This window comes from Durio zibethinus, chromosome 11 (genome assembly GCF_047325235.1).
Source record: "Durio zibethinus cultivar Kanyao isolate XHJ-2024 chromosome 11, ASM4732523v1, whole genome shotgun sequence".
NCBI lineage: Eukaryota > Viridiplantae > Streptophyta > Magnoliopsida > Malvales > Malvaceae > Durio > Durio zibethinus.
This window is the reverse complement of record NC_143172.1, coordinates 4,460,012-4,487,972: the sequence shown is the minus strand read 5'-3', so window position 1 is coordinate 4,487,972 and position 27,961 is coordinate 4,460,012. Positions and strand designations below refer to the sequence as shown.

Sequence of the window (27,961 nt, the reverse complement as noted above, 5' to 3'; positions counted from 1 at the left end):
GTTACTTTTGGTATATTTCTTGTATATATTTATATTGATAATATATATAGTAGTTTACATATGAAAAAGAAATTAAAATATAATATAATATTAATTAATCCCCTAAAAATTAAATGTCATGACCTAAAAAAAAAACTATAAAATTGGGTTTGAAACTATGTGACATGGAATTCATGAGTTACGTGATGCAACCGTCATCAAGATTAGTGAAACAATAAAAAAAATTATAACAATAAAAATAATCATGACAATAAAGAATCAGAAATGAGGTCGTGTCTTGAATAGTTGATATGAATAATCCAATAAGTAAGCATGAAGAAAAATCAAAATTAAGTGATTTCATTTTCATAAGGTCTCCAATTGTGTCTCCTAACTGAATGAGAGTCTTGTATTACAATCATTCCCTTCTGTTATAAACTTTGTATTTCCCCATCTCTCTGCATTATTCTTCATAAACAGTCCCAATTTGGACTTTTCTGTAAAGCTTTCATCAGCTTATAAATGTACGCCTGATTAATATATCGTATAGTTAGCTGCAATTAAATTTATGAACTTCATTTTCCTTTACATTAATGCTCTTTTCTTGAGGAGTTTGCCTTGTATTTCTTAAATTTGCAAAAATCCCATTTGGGACGTACTAGTAAATTAAATAATGATTGATTAGTTTAACTGAAATCGGTTCTAAAACTTTCAAATTCGAACTTTGGTCATAACCAAGAGATTCACAAAAGTGTTGGTTTAATGGTTTGCTATTACCCCTTTCTTGGGTATGGATGTGTTGGTTTCATTTGCATTAAACTCAAGAAAATTAGTCCTTAGAAATATTAGTAATTGGTAGTACTAGTGTATCTTTATCATTTGGTAAATCATGAGTTTTTAAATTTATCATCCTAAAATATGTGATAATTTCTTAACTTTGTTTGTGAAATTAAAAATTTTTACTGTTAATGTATAAAAATGATTTTTTTTTCTTTCGATATTTGAAGTTATTAAAAATTAATTCAAGAATTGATCTTAATTATTAAATTTAATAGTTTAACCCATTATCATAGTATGGACAAACCTCCCTTCCCTTCAGTATTGACCCTCCCTCCCTTCTTCAATTTTTCTTTTAAGAAAATAGAAAATAAGATTCCTCCTATGTAATTTTCAATCATTTGTTACATGCAGTGTCATTGATCCATTGGTTTTTCAAATAATTGATGATAAAATTAATTGATCATTGGTAAGAAGAGTTAGGACAAAACTTGAATAAAATTTTTTAAGTGAAATTTATGATTTTTTTTCTTTAAAATATTTAATAAAAAATACAAATCGATAAATGGATAGAGTTTAATATGAAAATTAATAATATATAAAAATTATTAAAAATATTATTTATAATTTAAATTTAATTGATACTTTTTCAACGATAAAAATTTTATTAATATTTTTACTAAAAATATCTATCTAAAAATATAATCAAAATTTACTTAAATTTTTTTAAAAATTTTATATAATTAATTTATATAACAAAATTTTTTAATTTTAATTTTTACTTAATCGTTTTTAATAAAAAAACTTCTCGAACATGACGTAAAAAACTCATTTAAGTTTTACGTAGAGGAGTTCGCCTAGAAAGGTTATAGGGAAAGAAGAAAAAGTGAGGGGAACAAACGGCAAAAGATTTTGAAAGAATTGAATGAAGGAAGGGTACGTGAAACGTGGGTTACGTAATACAAGTCTACGTAGAAAATGGTAACTCTCTGTCTTTGTGAGAGGGTGAATAGAAGCCGATGAAATGTCCTTTTAGGGTTAGATGAAAAATGTTTTGGGTCCCCTCTGAATAATATGGACCCCCTCCGGTTTCAATGTCGGCAAATCATCATTTTGTACTTCTCTCTTACTTTTAAATGGGGGAAGGGGTGAGACACAGCCTCCACTTCTTGCAAACCCCAAGAAAATTATAGCTTTTGATCAAAGTTCGATCATAGGTATGTTTATATCATTTTTCTTCTCTATAATACAACAAAGAAAAAGCAACAGATCAAAGAGATATTAGGGGAGGGGGGGTGTGGAAGGCATACTTGCTTGATACTTCAAAGAAACAGAAAGGATATTTTATCATCCAAATAAAAATGGGTCACCATTCTTGCTGCAATCAACAAAAGGTTAAGAGAGGCCTTTGGTCCCCTGAGGAAGATGAAAAGCTCATTCGATACATCACCACTCATGGCTATGGGTGTTGGAGTGAAGTCCCTGAGAAAGCTGGTGATCACTGCTTCATCTCTGTCTTTCATCATCACCTTTTATAAATCTCTTTTTTTCTTCCTTTTGATAAGCGTTTTGCTGCATGCTTTTTCCATTTTTTAGGTCTTCAGAGATGTGGGAAAAGTTGTCGCTTGAGATGGATTAATTATTTGAGGCCTGATATTAGAAGAGGGAGGTTTACTCCTGAGGAAGAGAAGTTGATTATTAGCCTTCATGGGGTTGTAGGGAACAGGTTTAAAGTGACTTTATCTACGCCTTTTTTTGTTAACTTTAAAGTTCCATAGTGTAACAATTCTGGGTTGCTTCTAATGGTGCCGGCTGCTGTCGGGTTGCAGTCGTGTTTATTTGTCTCTCTGAAATTCTTAAAGAGTTTCAGGTAATGTGTTAAGAACTTGAACAGTTAAAAGTTGAAAATCTACTTCTAACTGAAGTTAAGTATTTAATTAACAAACTTCAATGCTAAGTCTTCTGTTTAAATGTCTGGATTTTTGTTTAAGTAATGGCTAGAATAGAAAGCAAGCTCGATGGCTGCTGTTTAAGTAGTTGCTAAAGCAGCTGTCACCGGCATTTCAAGGGCGTTAAAAAGGCAATATCAGATGTTGAAACACAAATTTTCAGCTGAAAATCACATGTCTAACATCTTCAAATTCTTCGTTTTCTTTTCTTAATTTCCCTTCTTTCCCTGAAGCAAATAAGTCAATTTCATTTCCTTCCATGTACAATACTTTCTCTCTTTTCTACTCCAAGTTAATTGATATTTCATATTAGTAATATTCCACATTCTTTTTTCTTCTCGGTATTATTCAATTTCTGATATGTCCGAGGGAATTGTAGATGGGCTCACATCGCAAGTCACTTGCCTGGAAGAACAGACAATGAGATAAAGAACTACTGGAATTCATGGATCAAGAAGAAGATACGAAAGCCTTCAGCTCCTCCAACTAACACTGCTCCCTGTACCGATCAGCATTCCCAGATAAATTATGCCTCAAATCAACTAGAGTTAGTAAATCAAGACTTGACCACAAGGGCAGTAGTACCTACTCAAGAAACCCTATTTTCTTCTCCAGGCGCCCCGTTATTTATGTTTGACACAACTCCAATTGATGGGATTCAAGATGCTAATGTAAGAGGGGAGCTTTTCATTGAATCAGCTAATATAAACACTACTGAGACTTGGAATCTCAATCAGCATCAAGTTCAAGCATTTCCTCCTTCAACTTCGTTCACAACCGGTATGGATACAAATAATTATTTGCCACCATTGGTAGAGAACATGGAAATCAACATTGCGCCTATTGAAGTGCAATCTTGTACTGGCATAGATGAGGAAGGAGAAATGACACTTGAGTGCTTGCAGAGGCAGCAGCAGGAGTTGAATGCATGGGTTGAATCCCAGCAGTGTTCAAACTTTCTGTTCTGGGATAACATTGAAGGACAACTTAGTGGGGAAGCAATGCCACCAACTTCATCAAATATGGGAACTACACTATCTTCGTTCCCTTCTTGATCTCTATAAATTATTATATACTGGTCGTGAAACAAAAAAGAACTGCCCCCCACCTCCCCCACCTTTGCTTTCTGGGTCTTTGATCTCCGCTGAGTAGCTTTCAAAATGTTCCAGGCTTTTGAAAAAAACAGTTTGTTTTTCTTTTCCTTTCTCCTTTTTGCATCTTTATTGGTCATAAGCTTGTGAAAATGTGGGGGAATGCAACATAAATATGCATGATGAGTTTTTTTTTCTTCTTGGTGTTTGGAAACCGAAAAGGGAAGAATAAAAGCAATGTAACAGCCAGAAAAAAAATGTTTGATGCTAATGAGTTAGCTCTTATAAATATGCTCTCAATTTCAATTTTTTTTTTAATTTCTTTTGAATTGTTCTCAAGATTTTATGATTCTGAAAAAAGTACTAATTACCAATGTGCATGGGGAGGGAAACCTCAGTTACTTTTTGATTAAGAATGTTTTGATGTCTTTCTCTACCGTAAATTAAACTTTGAAACTTTATAGATATGGCTAATATTGCCAGACAGCTTGCCCGAAAATTTTTGCACTGATCTTGACTGCTCACATATTCTATATAACGATAACGATCTCTACGTGCATACAATAGTATGGAAGTTCTTGGATTTTACAGTCTGATATCATAGCTTTCGACAAGAAAACAATATTATGAGACACGCTAGAAAACTACGTTAAAGACAGCATATAACTTTCATAAATAGACATGTTTCTCTATAGCTGCATACGTAATATTACAAGGTACTGTTATTTGGTTTGTCTAGTTTTCATGATCACTGAGTGGTCTCCTGGTCTTCCCGATGAATTATTACTTCCTGATCACTTGATGAAATCATCACTAGTTTTGAAGATATAGCTGAAGCTGTTATAGGCTTGTGGCCGATGTACATCATCGTTTAAATAACTATTTTGTTTGCACGTAGTGCAATTGTCAATTGTTTCAAAATGATGCTTATTAATCGGCAGAATAGTCTTGAAAACTGAAAGTGGTTTAACAAGTCTTGGATATTAATTCATGCAACACAATTCCAGGAGAAAATTCCACATGTTTTTATTGCTACTAACTTGGTTAAAAACCCTGTAGAGCTTTTCTTTCTCTAGAAGAAGGGAAAAATGAGTAATAAGAAGAGTGAACTGATCATGCAGCAAGGACACATATATGTAGAAATCAATTGAGACATTCTTTTTAATTGGACTGTTTGAGCCTTTGAGTGGGGGGGGGGGGGGGGGACTAGGGAGCTATAGGTCTTGAATGTAATGTGGCTGAAGAGAGTTATGAATGTTAAAACAAATCAAAACCCAAGGTTTAGTTTGAAATATATTAATGATGAGCTAGGACCCATTCAAGGAAGAAATGCACATTTGCTCTGCATCCGATCGATCCTAAAAGCTGATGGGGGGTGGGAAAAGGTTGTCCTTGTCCACTAGGCCTGATATATACATTAACGCTAATACCATTGGTCGGCCATTAACTAGCCATAATCACTTTGTACGGCTTCTACTGAAATGACAAAAAGATGTTTCCTCACCTAAGAAGGGATTCTAACATTGCTTCAAATCAATCAAAGCTGTCTAAATATGGAAGAAGTTTATTACCTCTCCTCTTTCAATAATATATATAAAATGTATAAAATCTAAAGTTTTCCCATTGATTTCTTTACTTTAAGATATCTTGAGTTGGTATGCTGTATGTTTGCTCGCTTTTAATTTGAAAGAGAAAGAGAGTTTTATTTGAGTTATTGATTATTGTCTCCGCTGTGCTGGACCTTTCTCCTCTTGTGAAGCAACCGGCAAGAATATTATGTCACATTGCCAATTCAAGAATTACAGTGTTTCGTGTTCATCAAATCATATGATCTGTCTCATTGCAAAATTTTAAGAAATGTTTATATGACGTGTTCATGAAATCATAGTTATATATACTTTGATCTCAATATCAACTTCGCATCTGGTGATAATTAAAAGGAACTTTAACCAGTAATCTGACTATATATCTGCGTTCCTTCCTTTTAAATGTTCTTGTCTCATTAAAAAAAAACTCAAATTTCATTATTGCAATACACTTTCACAGACAGATTTTTCTCTTTGAAATTCCTGGAATCCTGTTCTATATATTATGAGAATTATTTTAAATTACCTTAGTTTTCTTTTTAATCTTTCTGTGGCATTTTCATTTGGATCGTCTCTCTTGCTTCGAGGGACAAATACATTCCATGCATACATTAAAATAAGCGCATTGACATAATTAAAAGAATATTAAAAAACATCATAATTTATATTCATTTGACAAGCTGATCAGCTGATTAAAGTAAATCAAGTTAAATATATATACATTAGATAGTAATTTTCCTTCGCATCTCCTTGTTTCTTTTTTACTCCCTTGCCTTTGTTTTCAATGCCTGGTTGAATATATAGAATCAGAATCACATTATGTTTTAAATTAATCAGCAGCCATCTTAGACTGTTCCATCTGAAAACAAGGGTGACTTTGTAAACAGATTTTTTGATTCACAGTTATACTGACATGCTGCCTACCATGTCTAGCTTCTTTTTTTTTTTTTTTTTCTTTTTTCTCCTCTTGAGTTCAATACATGTTTTTCCTTCACAAAGAATCCATTTGAAACCCTCAAAATTGTAATAATATGTAAAAAAAAAAGAAAAGAAAAATCAAGCATCATGGCAAACTGTAGATTTTTCTTTTTGTTAAGGGAGGTTACTCCATCTCCAAAGTTAAGGTAAGCCATCAACTAACAAAAGGATTTAAAGATTCTTTGAGATTTTTTAAAGATTTTTTAGACTTATAAATCGCCTACAAATAAAGGATTATAAAAGTTTTAATCTGGGTGCTTTGCAGTCAAACCCTAAATTTTAACCACTTGCATCAACCTCTATTAACATTGCAAAATATAAATTAATTGTTTGGATTTTTGAGATAAAATGATCAAGGTTAGAGCTAGCTTAAATTATGCCCAAACTTTAGAAAATTGGTTTAATGTTGTCTATAGGATAGGATTTAAAATATTGTATATTTATTTATTTATTTTTACCTCCATTAATTTAAATAAAAATATAACATTTATTGTCTAAAACAATCATTTATATAGTAGTTGGGTTGATCTAGTTTTGGAAAAGGAAACATTATTCAAAAGTCAACCAAAATTAAGTTGTATATTCAATATTGTAAACAAACTATTTAATATCCCATGGATGGTTTTGAATTTAAAACTATATATTATTTCAACTTGCACATTTATCATTGCCCCAAAGTTTTAATGGCCATGACATGCATTAGCTGAAATATTGAATTATTCTAGCTCCCAAGCATTTATCTTAATAATTCATGCAAAATTTCCGTTTCAAAGAGCAAAATTCGAATCATCGAAGAAAAAAAGATTGTACACATGGAATTGCTATTTGGTATGAAAACCTTGATGCTTTGCTCTCATAGGTTAAGGCTCATAGTTGGACTCTTCCCCTTGATCTTTTTAATGGGTTAATGCAGTTATCAAATGACACCTTGAGACCATATTTTCGATTGGAGGCCCAATAATAAAGCCTACAAAAAAGCCCAAAATAAATAATAAAAAAACCCCGGACGCTAAACTAGGGTTTCTCTGTTATATGCGATAAGAGAGCAGAGGGAAAAAGCCTCCTTTCTCAGCAGACTCTCTTCGCCGCCGTCCCTTATCTCATCGCAATCATGGTAACTTTCTCGCTCTTTCTAACCTCTTTTGTTTGGTTTATGAGAAAATTTCTTTAATATGTTTGTTCTCTTGATTCCTAGATCATCCCAGAAAAGAACCGCCGCGAGATCTCCAAGTACCTCTTTCAAGGTAACCAAAGAAAAAAAAATCTCATCCCCATTTCCCATTTTTTATTAAGATCTTTAGATTTGAAATGTGGGTTTTTTATGTTATTACCAGAGGGTGTTTGCTATGCAAAGAAAGATTACAACTTGGCAAAGCACCCGGAAATCGATGTTCCAAATCTTCAAGTAATTAAGCTGATGCAAAGCTTCAAGTCGAAGGAATACGTGCGTGAAACTTTTGCTTGGATGCATTATTACTGGTACCTTACCAATGATGGCATTGAGTTCCTAAGGACTTACCTTAATCTTCCTTCTGAGATTGTTCCCGCTACTTTGAAGAAACAAACTAAGCCTGCTGGTCGTCCCATGGGGCCTCCTGGTGACCGTCCACGGTAACAGTTTTGGTTTTTTTGCTCTTTGATTTGATAAAAATAATTTTTTATATATAGGTTGATGAAATTTTCATGCTTTGTTGATATTTCTGTTGGTTTTGGTGGTTATGAATCAGTGGTCCACCACGCTTTGGTGACGGTGAGAGGAGATTTGGTGACAGAGATGGCTACCGTGGAGGTCCACGAGGAGGAGGTGATTTTGGTGACAAGGGAGGAGCCCCTGCTGATTATCAGCCTTCATTCAGGGTAATGCTGCTTTGAATAATTTTGAAAGTTTTTTCTTTTTATTGTATGAACGGATGACATATATTATCCTCGATTGCTGCTTATTCTGTTTCTTTGTTATCACTTGAGTCAAGTGTATTGTCTACATAGTTTGGCTTGTATGCGTAAGGTTTACGGTGTTTACAATAGTTCTCTGAACTTTGGTCAATTTTGTAATCATTTGTTTGCTTTTTGGTAATTCCATGTTCTGTTAAACAAGCTTAATTTCTAATTTGATCGAAAATATTTTTGGAGGTGAGTTGTTATTGCGTGAAAGTGGCTTAAGGTAAGCTGTTAGTGAGTGTCATTATGATGTAAATTTTAGTTTCAGTCATTTAAAGTCATTTTCCCTTCCCTAGGACTGGTTGGAAAGAGATTTGTGCATAAGAGATGCTAGTTGTTTTTCACTTTGAAGATGCAATTTTCATATGATTGCTTGAATAATTTTTCTCATTTATTTCATGTGGCCACCACCTATTGATATGGCCATGCCTAGGCATCATTAACCATATGAATATGTTATTTTTCTTAAAACAGAAAAGCTGATATAATTTCTTACTTGTGAATACACAGGGCCCTGGTTCAAGGCCTGCCTTTGGTCGTGGAGGTGGTGGTTATGGTGGTGCTGGACCTGCGGGTGGTGCAGGTCTTCCTTGAGCGGGATGATTTTTCATGAGAGTTTTGTCAGTTTAGGTTTATTGGCAATTGGAATTAATATTACCTGTCTTATGCTTCAACGTATGATAATTGTAGTTGTTTGATGGTTATAAATTATTGCTTCTCCTTGGTTCATTTAATGGGGAATCTAGAAACAATGTTTTCTTTGCCCTAATCAATATGCACAGTTTGTGGTGTTTGTTGCACTAAGTGCTTGAGATGTCATTTTGTTTTACTCATATTTTCGGAGCTGTGTTTCATTGAATTCTGTTTTCAGGTAAGACAGTTATAACGTTTATTATTCATGACATTGTGGCACAAAAAGCAATTCGATCATAAGTAACTGGAATCCAAAAATCAGTTATAAATAGTTCAGTACTTGACTTGTGTTGTGCAGCTGAATTTTGAAAGAATAAAATTCTAAAATAATGTTCTACTTTCATGATAGATATTATGGTCTATTTTCCTGAATGCTGAGGATTTAAATTGTTCACAATCGAATTGTAACGCCTTCTCTTACATGTTTCATCATTCCGTTTACGGTAGCATAGATTAATTTACTCTCTGGATGTCTTGTATCATTTACCATGAACCTGAACATCTCTCCTTCTACCTCAACAGTGCTCCATCCTACTTCCTTTCTCATCCCTTCTACTTGCATTACCTGTGACCTCATCTTCGCTGCATCCTCCCACTGTCCTCTGCTAGCATAAACGTTTGATAGTGCAACTCTCCAAGCTTTGCCTTCAGGATCCTGGACACTTAGCTTCTTCGCAACTCTCTCAGCTATGCTGATATTTCCAAAAAACCCACACGCACCCAGTAGAGCATACCAAACATCGTTGGCTGGTGTTACTGGCATATCCTTTATGAAGGCTTCCGCTTCCTCAAGTTTCCCTGACCGTCCCAAGAGATCGACCACGCAAACAAAATGCTCCATGCTTGGTTCCACTTCGTATTCTCTCATGCGGTTGAATATTTTATAGCCTTCTTCAACCAGTCCCGCATGCGAGCATGCAGAAAGAATGTTGGTGAAGGTGATAGCATTCGGCTTATGTGGACTGGATTTATTTAGCCCCGTGAAAGCCAGGAGAGCAGGCCTCCCATTGCCGTTGATTCCATATGCAGCAATTAATGAATTCCATGAACCTATATCTTTTGTGGACATCTCCTCAAAGGTTTTCTCTGCTAAATCCAACCTCCCTGATCTGCCATACATATCTATCAAAGCATTCTGAATGAAGATATCACTAATTAAGCCAGTTTTTGTTATGTAGCCATGAATAACTTGCCCTGGCATGAATGATGACAAGTTTGAACAAGCCTGAATTGATGCCAACATGGTGATAAAATCTGGACGCACCATCTCTCCTCCACGATTGCTGTGAATATCTTTAAGCAGCATTAAGGCCTCTTGGAATTGACCATTCTTGACGAGATGTGTAATCAATGAATTCCAAGAAATAATGTCTCTCACATTCATCCTGGCAAAGACTTGGAAGGCTGAGTCGCTTTGCTTGTTTTCTGCATACATGTTAATCAAAGAATTTTCTACAACGCATGAAGAAAACCCATGTTTGATTAGGTAGCCATGGAGTTGTTTCCCAAACTTCAAATAATTGGAATGACCGCAACCCTGCAGGAGAGTTGCCATTGTCTCCGGGCAAAGAAATTGTCCTTCACCATCAAAACAAAATTCAGAAAAAAGTTGTATTCCTTCTCTGAGGTACCCATTAGTTAAGTACATCTCAGCTACAGAATTCAATACAAGTTCATGTCGACGCCATCCCAATTTTGAAACGAAGCCATGAATCCATTGCAATATGCGTTGTCGTCCAATGAAGGAACATGCATGTAAAACACTCAAAATTGTCACCTCATTCGGTATAATCCCATCTTCTTGCATCCGGAAGAAGACCTGTAGCGCTTCTCCCATCAAGCCATGTAGCACAAAACCTGAAATAACGGAAGTCCAAGAAACAACATCCCGCGAACTCAATCTCTCAAGAAGCTTAACTGCATCTACGAAAGCCCCAGATTTTGCATATGCACCTACCAAAGAATTCTGCAAAAAGCTATCCTCGAGATATCCACTCTTGAGAATATAACTGTGGACAACACAAATGAATCTGAAATTGCGAATTTGTGCAACAGCTTGTAAAGCAGCTGCTAGAGTGAACTCATTGGGGCACTCATTCTCCAGCATCTGAACAAAAGTGGAAATCCCTTCATCAGCTAATCCATTGTGGCAGTAACCTGAAATCATCGATGTCCATGATGCTACGGTTCTCTTAGGCATATGGTCAAACAGTTTTATGGCTTCTTCTATACACCCACATTTCATGTACATATCCAGAAGAGAGTTGTTAAAAAAGACATTGCTTTGCAATCCAGATTTTAATACTGTCGCGTGAATGCAAGATCCCAATTCTAAATTCCTCGATCCTGTACGTGATTTTAACGTATGGACTGTTGATACAGAGTCTAGGGCTAAGCGGTCATAGGACAAGTTTTGGCTTGATACAGACCTTTGCAATTGTACATTCCTAATTTTCGTTCTTTGTTTAGGAAGTTGGAGACTAGCGGAATCTGTCTGCCCCAAGGGTAAGAGCTGAAAAGCAGGCATCTGAAAGAGTCTAGAATTTTACTGAACCAATGACAGTAATTCACTTCACAACAAACGAAACAAGAGTTCGAGACATATAGTCATGAACCATTGCTTAATGTATTTGTTTACTGGATCGAAATGAGAAGAAAGAAAATTTGAAGGTAACGTCAAACTGGAGGAAAACTCAGATTGCATTTATATACATATATTTATATTTATATATATAAAGGAAATATCAGATGTAACATCTCTCAACAGGGTAAATAGTACATGGCCATGGGACAAACCACTAACAACGACCCATAAAAACCTAAATTAAAAGCACACGACCAGAACCGGCAAAGTTTACACTCAATGACGACACTTTACACCGATGTACATATCGAATAGTATTGACCACTTCTATCTTTTAGCTCCCTCAGTCGACCTCTTCCATCTTGCTCTCCTCGTTCCTCTCTTCCTCCAAAGATGGCATATCAACATCATCGGCATCGGCAGTGTCATCATCATCAATGCTCAAACCCAGCTTCAACATCCTGTGAATTCTTGCTGCAAATGTGTTGGGATTATCCAAGCTGAAACCAGAAGTCAAAAGAGCAGTCTCGTAGAGCAGCAGTACCAAGCCCTTGACTGACTTATCATTTTTGTCAACTTCAGCCCTCTTCCTTAGCTCCTCCATTATGCCGTTGTCTGGGTTGATTTCCATTGTCTTTTTGCTAGACATGTAAGCGCTCATACTGTTGTCTCTCAGAGCCTGGGCCTTCATGATTCTCTCCATGTTGGCCGTCCATCCGTATTCTCCAGTGACCAAACAGCAAGGAGAGTCTACAATTCTGTCAGACACAACAACCTTCTCAACCTTTTCTCCTAGAATCTCTTTGATCGTCTTGCAAAGGTTTTCAAAGGACTTCTTCTTCTCCTCCTTCTTCTTCTTCTCTTCTTCAGATTCCTCATCAAGCTTGAGCCCTTCTTTAGTTGCAGACACTAGCTTCTTTCCATCGTACTCCTTCAATTGCCCAACAGCATATTCGTCAATAGCATCAACCATGAACAGCACTTCATATCCCTTCTTCTTGAGTTTCTCAAGGAATGGTGAGTTCTCAACAGCTTTCTTGCTCTCACCAGTGATGTAGTAGATATCTTTCTGGCCTTCCTTCATCCTAGTAACATAGTCCTTCAAGCTGGTCATCTCATCACCACTCTTCGTAGAATAATACCTTAGCAAGTCAGCAAGCTTAGCCCTATTCTGGCTATCTTCATGAATGCCCAGCTTGATGTTCTTGGAGAAAGCTTCATAGAACTTGGTGTAGTCCTCTTTGTTCTCGGCAATCTCAAAAAACATCTCAATGCATTTCTTCACCAGATTCTTTCTAATCACTTTAAGAATCTTGTTCTGCTGCAGCATTTCACGAGAGATATTCAAAGGGAGATCATCAGAGTCCACAACGCCCTTGACAAATGACAGATCTTCAGGAATGAGTTCTTCACAGTTGTCCATGATGAACACTCTCCTAACATAAAGCTTAATATTGTTCAACTTCTTCCTTGTGTCAAAGAGATCAAACGGGGCCCTCTTGGGCACAAACAGGATTGCCTTGAACTCAAGCTGTCCCTCAACAGAAAAGTGCTTCAAAGCAAGGTGATCCTCCCAATCATTTGTGAGACTCTTATAGAACGATGCATATTCCTCCTTCGTAATCTCCTCTGGCTTTCTCAACCAAATTGGTTTCTGCTTGTTGATAAGTTGCCACTCATGGGTCACCTCCTTAACCTTCTTCTTCTTTGATTTCTTTTCCTTATCCTCATCAACATCCTCCACATCACCTTCCTCTTCCTTCTTCGTGTCCTCATCTTCATCATCACTGAGCTCCTTTTCAGTAGTCTTCTCAGTCCATAGGTAAATTGGATAGCTGATAAACTCAGAATGCTTCTTCACGAGGTCCTTTATCCTCCTCTCCTCCAAGTACTCCAACTACAGCATATATAAACAAACAAAAAATAAATACCGACAATCATATCGAAAGAATTAAAAGTACTAATAAATTGACGTCAAATTACAACTCACCTGATCTTCTTTAAGGAACAGGGTGATTTTGGTACCTCTGCCAAGAGGTTCACCACCCACATCCCGGGTGACAGTAAAAGATCCACCTGCCTGAGACTCCCAAACATATTGATCATCATCATTGTGCTTTGAGGTGACAATCACCTTCTCTGCTACCAAGTAAGCCGAGTAAAACCCTACTCCAAACTGACCAATCATGCTGACATCAGCTCCAGCTTGTAATGCCTCCATGAACTCCTTTGTTCCAGACCTCGCAATTGTCCCCAAATTATTTACCAAATCTAAACAAGAACATTAGAATTACTATCTTCAATTTGAATACGTGAAAAAGAATTTATAATTCCCGACTGAAAAGGTGAATAAAAATAATTCTTGTAGATTTCTAATTAATTATGTACCTGCTTTGGTCATGCCAATGCCACTATCCACGATAGAAAGGGTTTTATTGGCTTTATCAGGGATGATTCTGATAAAGAGCTCCGGCTGAGCATCGAGTTTGCTCTTGTCCGTTAAACTCTCAAATCGGATCTTATCCAATGCCTATGAAAAACAGTAACCAAAACATTTCAGTCTCTAAATCAAACATACCAATCTCCCCTAACAGCAAAAAAAAAGGAAGAAAAACAAAAGGAATACTAATATATCAAAATTAGAATTCTCCTTTTTCTTTCGCGGTAGCCAAACAAACAAAAACAAGCAATACACACAAACACCAACTCTTTTTTTTTTTTTATCTGAAAGGCAAGCATTCATAAATTAAACAGAAATTCGGTACACCACAAAAACACCAACTTACTGTTCAAATATCCAGATAAAATTTAAAAAATACAAAATAAAACATCATGATATTAGTAGAGAACAATCCACCTATAATAAAAACATGAGAAACAATATAAATTCCTAAGAAAAATTTCTTTTCTTTTCTTTTTTCTCAGCAAACAAACAAAGACATAAAATTATGAAAGTAGAAAAAAAGAACAAAATAATATACGTACATCAGAAGCGTTGCTGATGAGCTCACGAAGGAAGATCTCTTTGTTACTGTAGAAAGTGTTGATGATCAAGCTCAAGAGCTGGTTGATCTCCGCTTGGAAAGCGAAGGTCTCTGACTCTGATCCCATATGCACGTCTGCCATCAATTGCAGATCAACCGATCGGGAAAATGAAGAAAAGAAAACGAGAGCACGATTGACAATTTTTGTTTTTTGAGTTTCGCTTTGGATTTCTGTACAAGAACAAGAGTTCAAAGAGGTGAAATATATAATTAGAGAAGAGCAAATGGAAGGTTTTGGTATCGGTTTTGCGCGGGTTCCAGACTTTTCTTCCATTTTCTAAACTTTTCTTGTCCCCTTTTTGTCCTTACTCTCAACTGCTGTTGCAGACTGTGGATCCAGAATCTTCGTTCCGGGACTTGGCTCGGATGGTAAATTGCCCCAAACGACGCCGCTTGTGACAAACTAGTTTGGACCTGTTTTTCAATTAAGACCCAAGAAAAATGATAGTTGGGCCCTTGGACTTCTACTTAAGCCCAAATTTCCAAGTTTATGGATATTATTTTCATCATATAATAATATTAACTCAACCTTTCTTTTCTCATATTGTATGTTAAATTAAATGTGCAAATCTCAATTGAGAATGTCATTTTTCTTGTAAAGGAGTTGTATGATTTTTTTTTTTTTTGTAATGTCAATGCTTTTTTCATTGCCAAATTATTCTACTTTTGGTTAAAAATAATTTTATTTATACAAATATTACAAAATGAAATGAATGTTAAAAAAAATCATATTTTGCATTTGCAAAGTATATTTAGAGTCTTTAATTAAAATTTGTTTTCCTTTAATCACACTATAAGAGAGATGATAAAATCACAAAAACATCTTTCTATCATACTTAGTCATATAGAATTAATTGAAAAAAAAAAAAAAAGCTTGCCATTGTTCTTTTTCTTGTCAATCGAAGTGAGAAGAAAGGTCGATCATATTTAAAGTATTTAAACATTTTCCATTAACTTACCTTAATTCATTTTGAGTTTTTGACAAAAGCTTCTATGACTTAAGTGGGAAGTGATTATTTTTAATGAAAATTAAAAAAATGGGTCAATATATATATATATTATTTTTTTGCCAAGCTAAAAGAGCTATACAATAGATCACATTTTATAAGATATGTGAGAATTTAATGTTATATCTAATCAAAAGGCACAATAAGGTAAATTCTTCTGTCCCACTTGTTGCCTTCATGGTAGATTTTCCACTCTTCGCAACTATTACTGACACTTATAACTAGTTGGTTGATAATGTCTGGATTCAGGCCGATGTTTTGCCAAGAACTTGAGCTAGATGGTCTTATTAGACTTTAGATGGTTACCACTTCTGCACTACTGGTTTCCTTATGGTTGTTTCCTCATTTACTAGCAGAAATGTTTTGACAGTTGTTTGCATATGTGATTTCTTATAGAGTCTGCAAAAATTTTTCAGGAACAAAATTTGGCAGCGGTCAACCTGGATTCGTGGTAGTCAGTTTATCATCATTCTTATCCTCCACCACTCAATAGATTGGCTGAATTTCGTCCATTGGATAATAAAATGCTCTAAGAAAGCGCCAGGCAAGTCTAATGGTATTGGCAGCAGATCTTTCCAAAAATATATGCTATTGAACACATACGCTGTAGGCAGGAGAGACACAGATATCAGTTGTACAACACAGTAGAAAAAACTGAGGATGTAAGTCAAACCCAATAGGCAATAGGTCTTTTTCCGTCATAATTATTCAAAGATGGGCCTAAATCAAGCTGCAAAAGGGCAGCCATGGGCAGCCATGATAGTCCCATTACCCATGAAGTCACAATGAAGGGGTCTCTAGTTTTATTTTCCTACAACAAAAACTAAAACAGGGGGACAATTCTTTTTACCCAAAATCTTGGCCTTATCAAGTACAAAAAAATGGGTTCCTTTTATTCCTCACATTACATCACAATCTTGGGTTTAAAGTAAATTTAACAATACATCACAATCTTGGTTTTAAAGTAAATTTAACAATGTTTATTTTATATTTTATATAAAAATTATATGATATAATTCATATAAATATAAAAATAGATAATATAATTTTTTATTTTATTAAAATTATATATAATTATTGTTATAATTTTAATTTATGTTATCTTTATATTTTATTTTTATATCATATTTATATCATATCATATTTTTAAAATTTAAAATAAATGATTTAAAAAAACTACCCAACAAAAAAAAAAATCTAAATCTTCTATTCCTACAAGAAATCGAGTGTTAGAAACGTGGACAAATGTGCACTGAGTTGTGGCGCCGGCTAAGGCAGAGATGAACAAAGAGCACAGCACGGATGCCACCATGCAACCTGCCCAGCCAAAAGAGGCCTGGGATTGGGAGCAAACATCCCGTGATCCGCGCAACCACCATAATATCCGAAAGGAGGTGGTTATGGAAATACTTGGCACCTTCTAGTAATCACGCTCTCTGCCGATGTAAAAAGAAACCACATGTTAAGCTCCGTGCAGGATTACCATGCAACTTCAATATTCACCCAACTCTTTGCTCTGAAAATTTCATCAAACAATTTCCTCAAAATACTATTATCCTTCATATAATAAAAAGAAGGAAAAAACATGAGGCTATTTTCTTAATACTGATAGTGTCTATTTCTTGGAAGAGATAAATGTATGACTTTTGAGGGGTTTGTCAATTTATTACCATTAACATTTGCTCTCTTGATTTTTTTTTTTAATTAGATGTTAAAATGTAAAAACCATGAATTTGATACCCTTTTTCAATATTTAAATTTAAATAAAATTTATACTATTCAATAAAATTGAAAAATAAATAATGAATGAAATTCTATCAATTAAAAAAATATATAATAAAAAATTTTATTGTTTATATTTAATGCAATATCAATATATAAATACAATATGTTATCGTTGTCTTACAAATTATAATAATATTGATTAATAAATTTAAAATTTTTAAAATTTTAAAAGTAAATATTCTTAGATTTTAAATGAATCTCTTTAAATTTATAATAAATTATTATTATTTTATAATAATTTTAGAGGAGTGATTCAGTTACATAATGCAAAATTTTTTTAGTTTTATATATATTTTTAATTATTAATTTTAATAAATTCAAAAAATAAAAGATAAATAAAAAATAATTTAACTTTATTTTTTCAGTTTATTAAAATTAATAATTAAAAATATATAAAATTAAAAAAATTTTAATTGCGTAAATTGATATCTTATGATAATTTGGTTTTTTTTTTTATAAATATCCATTTAAGTTGTTGTTATTTCGACCAAAATAAAAAGGAAAAAGTTAAGTTGGTGTTCCGAGTTGGTACACCAACTCAGTCAAGATTTTAATCATAGTAAAGAGGAGTGGGACCCATGGCATGCAACCATCCACATGGCACAAAATCACTGGCATCATAAAAACAATTACGGGGCTATAAATGTACCCTCAATTAAAACCATTTCTTAATTATTATTTTAGGAAACTTAAGAAAGTTTCCTTCCTTTCAGTGATTTTCAAACCAAAATAATTTTCATTAGATTAAAAAAAAAAAAACTCAGTTTAAAATGCTAAAATTTTGCAGCCGAAAGTAACATTACGAGTAATTAACAAAACAAAATTGCCGACAATGCTTCTGCTCCGGATATAGCGCTGAAAGAAAGCAAACCCATTTTGAGAAACGCAGATTTTTCACTGGGTTTCAAGTTTTGCAGGTGAGGCAGAAGAAGGCAAAATAATAATAATAATAAATAAAAGGGCAAAGACGTTAAAAAGGAAATGGCAAGCAGAAAAGAATCAAGCTTAGAGGGAAGCAATATCAAGGGAGTACTGACTTATGGAGGTAAATATGTTCAGTACAATGTGTATGGTAACTTGTTTGAGGTGTCCAGTAAGTACGTGCCTCCTATTCGTCCAATCGGTAGAGGTGCTTATGGCATTGTTTGGTGAGTTTTTGACTTGTTTATTTATGCTAGTTTTCACGTTTTCTTGAAATATTTGATGGGTTTTTCTGTTTTTTCGTTGTTTTTTTTCTGTCTTTTATGTTCTATTCCTTTGTTTTTGTTTGATTCTTTGTGGGTTTTTTTTTTTTAATCATAAAAAGGGGGGTGGTTCTGTTTTGGTCTAAGAAAAGGGGTTTTATAAGTTGTGGTTTTGGGGAAGTTTTGTTATCTGATGATTAGAGTGACGTTGTAATTAGTTAAATGAAGCTTCTTTCATTTGACAAACTTAGAGTTTGTTCTTGATGAAGCTGCTAAATTCCCTGGCTAATGGTTATATGCTATGATTTGGGGGCTTCCTTTTTTTTTATTTTATTTTTCTAATTTCAGTTTGGCACATGATTGAATCAGTTTGATGTTTTGTATATAATTTGAATTTTTTAGTGAATGTGGTTTAAGCTCAAGATTTCCATCTGATGGATTTGGGGTTGTTCAAAGAATATTCTGAACATGTTGTAGGAAAAAAAAAAGATGAAAGAATGGGGAAAAGTGAAATAGATGATCTGCTTATGCCTGTAAAAAATCTTTACAAAGCTTTCTTGTTTTCCACATACCATTTGGAATTTGCATGCTTTGTTAATATGGCAGTGAATCATGACTTTTTTTTTCTTTTTCAGTGCTGCTGTTAATTCAGAGACGCGCGAGGAGGTTGCTATTAAGAAGATTGGTAATGCTTTTGATAATAGGATTGATGCCAAAAGGACATTGAGAGAAATTAAGCTTCTTCGTCACATGGACCATGAAAATGTAAGCACAAGCTCTTTATAATTTCCAGAAATTGCAACTTTAATTTTTGTTCCTAGGGATAATTATGCATCTGCTGCATAATGTTCCCAAGCCCTTTCTTTAACATTTCCTTGGAGCGTGGACATTTAACAATGGGGATATCTCTTGTGTTCCTACTTCCCAGCTTCCTTTTTATAGAGCTCAGAAGTACTTTCTGGTTTCTATGACTCACTATTTGCATTTCTTTTACCTTTCTTGCATTCTTTATGCATATGTTGGTTGTGAACTCTTTGATTTTTGATATTTTGTTACGTAGGAACACCAGTTGCATTCTATTGATATTGTCTTAGCAATAATCAGGTGGCTAGCTACTGCAGCATTAGCAGCAATTTATTAGAAGCTTTCGCATTGATGTTCATGAATTATGGTGCTTTTTCTGGACTACTTGTGCTGAAATTGAAGGGATTATCTTAAGAGTTGCAATCAGTGCAAACACTCTTTCACTGTTTGTTTATTTAGTATTTTTATGACAAATACCTGCTTCATACGCATTTAAAGCGTGGCGTGTTCAATGGGAACTATATATCCTCTTTACATTGACTGAATTGATCTGCACATACTCCTTATCAGTTAAAGTTTCTTCTTCTAACAATCTGCAGTCTTTTTATTATTCCTTGAACCACTACTCAGTTCTCTTCTTGCAGGTTATTGCCATCAAGGACATCATTCGACCACCGAAAAAGGAGACCTTCAATGATGTTTACATTGTTTATGAATTGATGGACACTGATCTTCATCAGATAATTCGCTCTGACCAACCATTGACAGATGATCATTGTCAGGTTTGGATGAACAATTTTTAGGAGCATTTATGTTACTGATATAACTTTTCCTCATAATTTATTGAAGCAACTAGTTCTTTTGCTGAAGGAATTCATAACATAGGGGACTTCATGTAGTCCACATTGCATTCTATTTTTTTAGATATTATTATCATACTTTCACTAAAACCTTGATTGATTTAAAACCAATTGGAGGAAACAACAAATACTGCTTGCAAGCTGTTAACTGGATTGATGCCATCAAATTAGTATACTAAACTGGGGACTGGAGAGTACTGTGCTATGCAGTATGTAAATTGGAGAATTTCTAGGTTAAACTAATTGCCCCGGCTAGCAAACACCTTTGCCCTTAATATGATAAAATGATTGCTACAGCACTCACAGTGTTATTTAGCAAACCAAACTATTTACCCCTTGTTTGAGGATTTAAGGAATGCAGGACTACAACTGCAAGCCTCGGTGCCGCTGGCTTACTAGCCCTATTTAAGAACATTTTGTCACAAGAAGATGAGTGAACAGCAATGATGCAGAAACCTTACAAAAAAGTTTACAGTATCTCTTTCTTGTGATTGAAATATAATTACAGGTTTTGATACCTTGATTTTGTTTGACAGTGCATAAGACATGACACTGATATTGTATGAAACCTTTGCAGTACTTTTTATATCAGTTGTTACGAGGGCTGAAGTATGTACATTCAGCCAATGTTTTGCATCGTGACCTTAAGCCAAGCAATCTGCTTTTGAATGCAAATTGTGACCTTAAGATTGGAGACTTTGGATTGGCAAGGACAACATCTGAAACAGATTTCATGACCGAGTATGTTGTCACTCGGTGGTATCGAGCACCAGAGTTGCTCCTTAATTGTTCAGAATACACTGCCGCCATTGATATTTGGTCTGTTGGTTGCATACTTGGTGAAATTATGACGAGAGAACCTCTGTTTCCGGGCAAAGATTATGTTCATCAGCTGAGACTCATCACGGAGGTAGTCAACTTCCACTGAATTATTCTTGCCATGGTCTTTCATAATCTATGATATGATTTCAGGATATAAAACATTGGGTGATCTGCTATAAAATTTTGTTTATATCCTCCTCTTCCACAAAAGTCTCTTTGAGCATTTCATTTCTGGTTGCTGACCCTCATCACATTGGTTCATATTGACAATAAGTTTAGAAAGGTATCGCATCTGCTTATGCATGGCCCTGAATCCTGATGATGGGGATGATGGTATTACTGTCCAGTTTAGGAGCAAGCATCTGGCCTGACTTGATTGACAAATATCTGTGATGGTTTGTATATTGGAAAGTAAGGAAAACAACAAACAATTAAAAATAATTGATGTTCAGTACACCAATCTTTTCCTTAGTGTGGGTTATGGTTCCGTAAGGAAATAAAGATAGCTTTAGTGTCTTAACTGTCATTCCATGTGATTATCCTAGTTCAGATGTTCCAGAAGAAATGTATTCATTTGAAATTCAAAAGTTATATTAATGTGTACCATGCTGCATGTTGTTAGCAACCTCTCTAGCCTCCCCTTCTTTTTAATGTTGTTATTCCGCTAGTAAACCTCAGTTTGTTAAAGTTTTAAACTAAATACATTCTCTTTTTTGTCCAAAAGTTGATAGGTTCACCTGATGATGCCAGTCTTGGATTTCTCAGAAGTGATAATGCCCGAAGGTATGTTAGACAGCTTCCACAGTGTAGGAAGCAACAATTTTCAGCTAGATTCCCAAATTTGTCTTCTGGGGCTGTTGATCTACTAGAAAAAATGCTTGTATTTGACCCCAACAAACGAATTACAGGTACAAGCCAAGAAATACAATTTCAAGCACTGTGAATATTTTCTGATGGTTTCCCCCTTCTTTGGTCTCTCCATATCAGTGATTATTTCTTGCATCTATTTTTGCAGTTGATGAGGCACTTTGTCACCCATACTTGGTATCCCTTCACGATATCAATGATGAGCCTGTCTGTGCCAGGCCTTTCAGTTTTGATTTTGAGCAATCATCATGCACCGAAGATCACATCAAAGAGCTTATCTGGAAGGAATCTGTGAAATTCAATCCTGATTCTGTCCACTAAGAGAATCTCCTTTGGAAATTATGTAGAAATATAGTGGGAACGACTTCTTTTCACTGCAATTCCCTTAATATGATGTTGTTCCTCACCATTCAATGGAGTCGATAGAAATTAGGAATATCATTCAAGTTTGCTTCCTTTTCACTCGAAGTGAACTAATGTACAAGTAGCTGAAGCATACCTTGTTTGTGACATTTGGGACCCAAAAGTGGTTCTACATAAGCCCAATCGGATGTCAGTTTAGGTTATTATATGATCAGAACAAACTGACTCAAATCTTCCTTATTGTTAGTAGATAATGCAAGTTCTAGAGCTCAGTGCAAACACTGGATGTTGTATTGATCACGGCCCCTTTTTCTGTTTTTTTTTGTTAGCTTAATTACTTTTCTAACTCAGGCGTCAAGAAACCATGGAATAGAAAAAGAAAGACCTTCCAATAATCATCTAAAATTTTGGGGGTTGTGTATATCATGCTTAGAGATTTGTTTACGACTGCAAACTCGATCAAACATGACCGAGGCTGGACTTCATCCGACTTTGTATCTGATGAGAGTTTACAGAAGGATTGTAAAATACAAATCATATATTTATTTCTTACATAAAAGAAATTGATTTCATAACTTCATATTCTGTCACAAATTCTGTAAGAGCACATTTAAACTTAAATTTCGACACTTGGGAAGCTGTCATCTGGAAACTTACAGGCATTCTCGGGTCCTTGATCCGTAAGCAGATTGCACGGCTGAGGGGTAACATTACTTGAAACCCCGGCAATTTCAGTGCAGTTCCATTGAATCTTCTTTGGCTTTTTTGTCAGTCCAATCGTCGCATTGGATATGCAAATTCCAGTGAATGGATGGCCTGGAATTCCCTCCAATCTAGCTGCCATAGTCACATTCTCTGCAACAACATCTCGGAAATTGATATTTTGGATAACTGGAATTGCATTAGGATCATAATTATTGTCAGGATGAGAGCCATAATTCCCTGCCATCCAAAACACCATTTTCATAGTTTTCATAGTCATCCCTCTCACATATATGTCTTTGACATAGTTTCCTCTTCCCACAGCTGTTTTAATCCTCACGGCTGATTCCGAATTAATGCCTGTGATGTCTTCTGCCCTAACATCCTCGATCCCACCGGACATCTCACTACCTAGTGCAATTACTGCACTGAATGGAGAAATACATGTGAGCCGTCTGATCACCAGCTGCTTTGTTGGCATACCAAACTTGATACCATATTCATCCCAGCCACTCTTTACGGCTACACAATCATCTCCAGAGACAATGTAGCAGTCCTCGATTCGGGTATTCGTGCAAGAGTCTGAAGAAAAAAAGGAAGCAAACAAAACCTTTTAACACCGATGAAGTAGAAAACATGCTGCAGGTAAAAGGTTATCAACATCTGTTGCTTAGCCAGATTCATTGTCCACTTTCTCACCTGGGTTGATCCCATCAGTGTTTGGAGAAGTTACTGGTGCGAGGATTGTTAATCGTTGAACAACAACATTGCTGCATTTTAATCACTAGCAATCTTAGAACATGATACCAATATGCCAGCATGCTGAGGAAACTGTAAACTGGCAAATGAAGGGGGGGGGGGGCAAAAACCTGCTGTAAACAGGATGAACATTCCATGAAGGAGAGTTCATCAATGTGAGATTAGAGATTTGAACTTCATTGGAGTACATTATCTCAATAAGGTAAGGCCTAGTGTATTTCAGCTTTCCCTTGTGGAATTTGTCCCACCAGGTAACACCCTGACCATCGATAGTGCCATTGTCCCCTGAAATATGATGAAATCGATATTTTAGTACTTCATAAACCAAGGTATTGTTTAGATAAATCTCATTGATGATTTAACAATTCTTGATACCTGTTATCACAACATCAGTAAGATTGGTTCCAAAAATAAGACTGATATACCTTCCACCATCTGCATCCCTTCCTCGACCATAGGACGGTAGAGGGTCAATGATAGCCCATTCACTCTCATCCTAAAACAATTTCCAGACACAAGAAATAGTAAGCATACGTGACTGAAAACACAGCATAAACCATGTAATTAGATATTATTATATTCACCTTAAAGGCTTAAACCTTTTTCTTAAGTAAAATTATATTCACCATCAAAGAAGTACAATGAGATTACGGTATTCAGCAATTAGCAGCCACCCAATATTTCCAAGTTTTATGGCTGGTCTTAATGGTCAGAATGAGGGGCCCATGATTTAAGCTCATTCGGAAGGTGAACCTTCAAGGTAGACCCACAATTAACATAGGACGGAAACTGAACGGTTCAGATCCACAGAAGTCTAAATAAACTAATGAAGTGGGCCCTGTGCTTTGCGGTCTCTCCTCAATGCCTTGCTTGGTTGCATTTTGAGGCGTTCCCTAATCTCTCTTGTTTACGTCTAGCATTAGAATAAAGTAATCTTAAAACAGTCACAACCCCATTTATAAGAGAGAAGAAACTGATTCACATGCATTAAACTGCAGAAACAAATAAATAATCCTACTTAGCACAATTCCCATGAATGAATATATTGTTTATTGAAGGTAGTGAATGTAAAATTCCCATTTTGAAACAATTTTATCTGTTCCATAATTTCCTCCATTTTCTCATAAAGTCCTAAGTAATAATTTTTCTTTCCTATTAGCTTATAAAACCTGAAAAAAGGGGTATTACTAATTAAAAAGGACGAAAAAGATCAAATATATATTGCCGTTGAGAGTTTCTAACCTGTGAACCAAGAAGACTAGCATCCTTGTGGAGATACAGAGTGAAATGGCTGGTAAGATTAAAACTACCAGTCAGCCATTTTCCAGGAGGAACAAATAGTAGGGATCCGCCATCTGATGCATACTGGCTCAGGTTATCAACGGCTGCCTGAAAAGCTTTTGTATTTGATGTCACTCCATCACCAACTCCTCCAAAGTCTGTCAATGAAGCACTGTACTTTCTGCTGCAATCTATAGCTGAGTAGTCAAATGCGTCTAAAACTCTCACCTTTCGGCTTTCAACACCATTTATTTTAATCAAAACCAAAACTATTCCAAGTAATACTATGGTATCAAGAACCTGCAGAACCTGCAAATTAAGCAACGGGCATATATATGAGAAGGACAGAGACAAATATACATGAATTTTTATGGTAAAGTAAGCAAACTGATAAGGCTGGGCTTAACAATGCATCAAGAATGACATTCCAAGCCAAAGAAACATGGAATTAAGGAGAAAATAAGAAACCAATAAAACTTTACTTTCACATTAAAGTTGTCAAATTTGGGCGGAAGGTTATGCAGATGATGGTATACTCAATGTGTATGCTATTAATTATTGACAAAAGATAAACGTAAAGACTAAAACGGAAGAATTTCCCGGTTACCTGGTTTCTTCTTGGAGTTGTCCACATCTCCATCAAGCCAAAAAATAATGTTGGTTTTTCGTTTTGTTCGGAGGCGTGCAAGGAGTTTATATAGACTGAGGTTCAAAGCATTCAGGAATCTTCAAAAAGGCAGCCGTTTATGGCGAGGTTAAAGAAACAACGAATTTACAATTCAACCCCCAAATAGTTCCCTCTGTCCCTTCAACAAATTTGACTTTTCCTTTAATATACGGAGTAATTCAGACACTTTCCGTTACAGAATTCAAGCTAGTTTTTAACGTGATGATTTCATTTCATTTGTCCATGAATCAGAGATGAAACCAAATCCTCTGCCCTGTTTCCTGCAGTCATTTGCACTATTTTCCTGATATAAACACCTATGTTTATGTCAAATGATGTTTCTTATCAAGCACAACTATTTTGTTTAGTATTGTTTTTCTTACTATGTAGTGATCATTGACATGGACAGCTAACCGTTTCTTTTAGACATTTGAGAAAGTTCAAAGGCAAGAAGGGATTTGAATCTTGTGAGTACCAAATTTTTAGATAAAGTATTTTGGAGAACATCAAGAATATTACAACACATGGTATTTTCTGTTTGTGAATTGACAGTTGGAATCAAAATTCACATCGGAATCATATGAAACTGATCAATAACCATCGATTCTCATATATTCAGGAGTTGATTCAGTTGAAGCTATGATGTAAATGTTGATTTGAAAACATGGTGCAATATTGAACACACAATGCGCACTATAAAAAGGCATTTCCCACTAGTTTGGTGCTGATATTTATAAATGGAAACTCCCAATCTCTCCCGATAGGTTCCTGGTTCACTGAACTACCTTTTGAAAAGCCTATTGGGTCAGGTTCCATGAGAATTTCCCTGTGTGGGCACATGGCCTGCAGATTGTATATGCAAACTATACCCAACTTTTGCACGTTTAAGCCATGGAAATGACTACTACAAAGTATGATGTAGAAATATTTGATTCTTAGATAATATAAATTCAAGTTAACAACTGCAATGACCGCCAAATCCCCCCCCCCCCCTAGAAATTGTTGTCGTTTTGAAGAAAGGACCAATAATCAAGAGGTTCTGTTCATCTTCTGAAAAATAAAAATGCTAATGAATTTGAGGGATTGTACATACGATGAATTTATGTATATTTTTGGTTGAATATGATGTGGGATGTGAACATTATTAATGGTTGGGTCCACCGGTCACAACAGATTTTAATTTTTGTCAGAATTTTAATCGCAGTGCCAATGCCCACCCATGAGCATTTTGCCTTATCTCACAGTCACGCCAGCCCACCTTTTCACGGGCCTAGTTTAATATTTTACTCATCATATTCTTTTTGTCAAGATATTTTACTCATTATCATTCAATAATTTCAAGGAAACAAAATTTCTTGCCGGACAGATCAAGCATTTGGAATTTACATACATGTAGATAATTTTTATTGATAATTAGAAAATTCCTTAAAACAAAAAATTGGGATTTGAAATTCGAGATTTAATTTTATTTATATTTTTAAAAAATGATATTTAATAAATTTAGAGTTTAAATTTTAAAATTTATAATTCTTTCTTATATTTTTAAATTAAAATTTCTTATCTTAAAAAAATTGAGATTTGAGTTATTGGATTCTTAAGATTAAAGATTTTAGCTTTTTAATATTTCCTTTTTCTTGCCTTTATTCAATACATTACTCAACATGATTCCCATCATTTTTTGGGAACAAATAGGCTCATTTTGTGAGAAGAAACATGAACCATAAGAAGCATTCACGAGAACAACATTTTGGGTAAGAAACAAAAAAAAAAAAAGGGAATTAAATTCCTATTTTTGTTGGTTGGTAGTGGGCTTTTTGTGGATGTGGATTCATTGCGCCTAAACCTAAAATTCCCCACCATCAATATGCAGGATTTCCACCCAATGAGCTATTGGCACATTGATATTCCCCACTCGTGTTTTATTTTTTTTTGGCATTGTTGTTTTTGTATGGATAGGCATAAGTAGTGACCATCACTAAAATAACTTAAAAGGTATTGCTATTGAAGCATTTCACTCCAAGACATCTATATTTTCTTGGCGTTTACACCAATTTGTTGGTTATCAAATCCCATGTGGTTGATTTCAATCCTTAGTTGGCATGACAATATATTCTTCTCTTTTCTTTTGTTTTAAATATATCAAGGATTTGGGTGGATGTCTTGCACGAAAGATTTTGGTATTTTGTGTTTGTGCCTAAGAAAAGATACAAATTACAAGTTAGAAAATTGTGGTCATATTAC

At 35.0% G+C, this 27,961-nt stretch overlaps 6 protein-coding genes across 6 annotated transcripts; 3 read left to right on the top strand and 3 right to left on the bottom strand.

Moving 5' to 3' along the window:
* The first annotated feature begins 1,985 nt into the window (after positions 1–1,985).
* Positions 1,986–3,897, top strand: LOC149515999 (transcription factor MYB3-like). Its single transcript, XM_089767793.1, has 3 exons — positions 1,986–2,250; positions 2,353–2,482; positions 3,085–3,897. Exons 1-3 carry the CDS (start codon positions 2,118–2,120, stop codon positions 3,758–3,760), a joined length of 939 nt encoding a protein of 312 aa, XP_089623919.1. The 5' UTR covers positions 1,986–2,117; the 3' UTR covers positions 3,761–3,897.
* A 2,811-nt stretch (positions 3,898–6,708) lies between these two features.
* LOC111290091 (small ribosomal subunit protein eS10z-like) lies at positions 6,709–9,102 on the top strand. The gene is made up of 7 exons (XM_089768702.1): positions 6,709–6,717; positions 7,220–7,312; positions 7,379–7,474; positions 7,556–7,604; positions 7,695–7,971; positions 8,088–8,217; positions 8,809–9,102. The coding sequence occupies exons 1-7, from the start codon at positions 6,709–6,711 to the stop codon at positions 8,890–8,892; spliced, it is 738 nt and encodes a 245-aa protein (XP_089624828.1). The 3' UTR covers positions 8,893–9,102.
* Positions 9,103–9,382: 280 nt separating this feature from the next.
* On the bottom strand, positions 9,383–11,695 carry LOC149515998 (putative pentatricopeptide repeat-containing protein At3g01580). The gene is made up of 2 exons (XM_089768701.1): positions 11,630–11,695; positions 9,383–11,518 (listed from the first exon to the last, which is right to left on the bottom strand). Exons 1-2 carry the CDS (start codon positions 11,693–11,695, stop codon positions 9,383–9,385), a joined length of 2,202 nt encoding a protein of 733 aa, XP_089624827.1.
* On the bottom strand, positions 11,674–14,796 carry LOC111289679 (heat shock protein 83-like). Its single transcript, XM_022880922.2, has 4 exons — positions 14,561–14,796; positions 13,964–14,105; positions 13,566–13,846; positions 11,674–13,472 (listed from the first exon to the last, which is right to left on the bottom strand). The coding sequence occupies exons 1-4, from the start codon at positions 14,699–14,701 to the stop codon at positions 11,919–11,921; spliced, it is 2,118 nt and encodes a 705-aa protein (XP_022736657.2). The 5' UTR covers positions 14,702–14,796; the 3' UTR covers positions 11,674–11,918.
* Positions 14,797–18,094: 3,298 nt separating this feature from the next.
* LOC111289681 (mitogen-activated protein kinase homolog MMK2-like) lies at positions 18,095–22,606 on the top strand. The gene is made up of 6 exons (XM_022880927.2): positions 18,095–18,559; positions 19,231–19,360; positions 20,044–20,181; positions 20,837–21,169; positions 21,806–21,989; positions 22,097–22,606. Exons 1-6 carry the CDS (start codon positions 18,393–18,395, stop codon positions 22,267–22,269), a joined length of 1,125 nt encoding a protein of 374 aa, XP_022736662.1. The 5' UTR covers positions 18,095–18,392; the 3' UTR covers positions 22,270–22,606.
* A 72-nt stretch (positions 22,607–22,678) lies between these two features.
* On the bottom strand, positions 22,679–25,720 carry LOC111289680 (putative polygalacturonase). Its single transcript, XM_022880925.2, has 6 exons — positions 25,661–25,720; positions 25,015–25,362; positions 24,148–24,268; positions 23,883–24,057; positions 23,713–23,783; positions 22,679–23,595 (listed from the first exon to the last, which is right to left on the bottom strand). The coding sequence occupies exons 1-6, from the start codon at positions 25,691–25,693 to the stop codon at positions 22,928–22,930; spliced, it is 1,416 nt and encodes a 471-aa protein (XP_022736660.1). The 5' UTR covers positions 25,694–25,720; the 3' UTR covers positions 22,679–22,927.
* Positions 25,721–27,961: the final 2,241 nt, after the last annotated feature.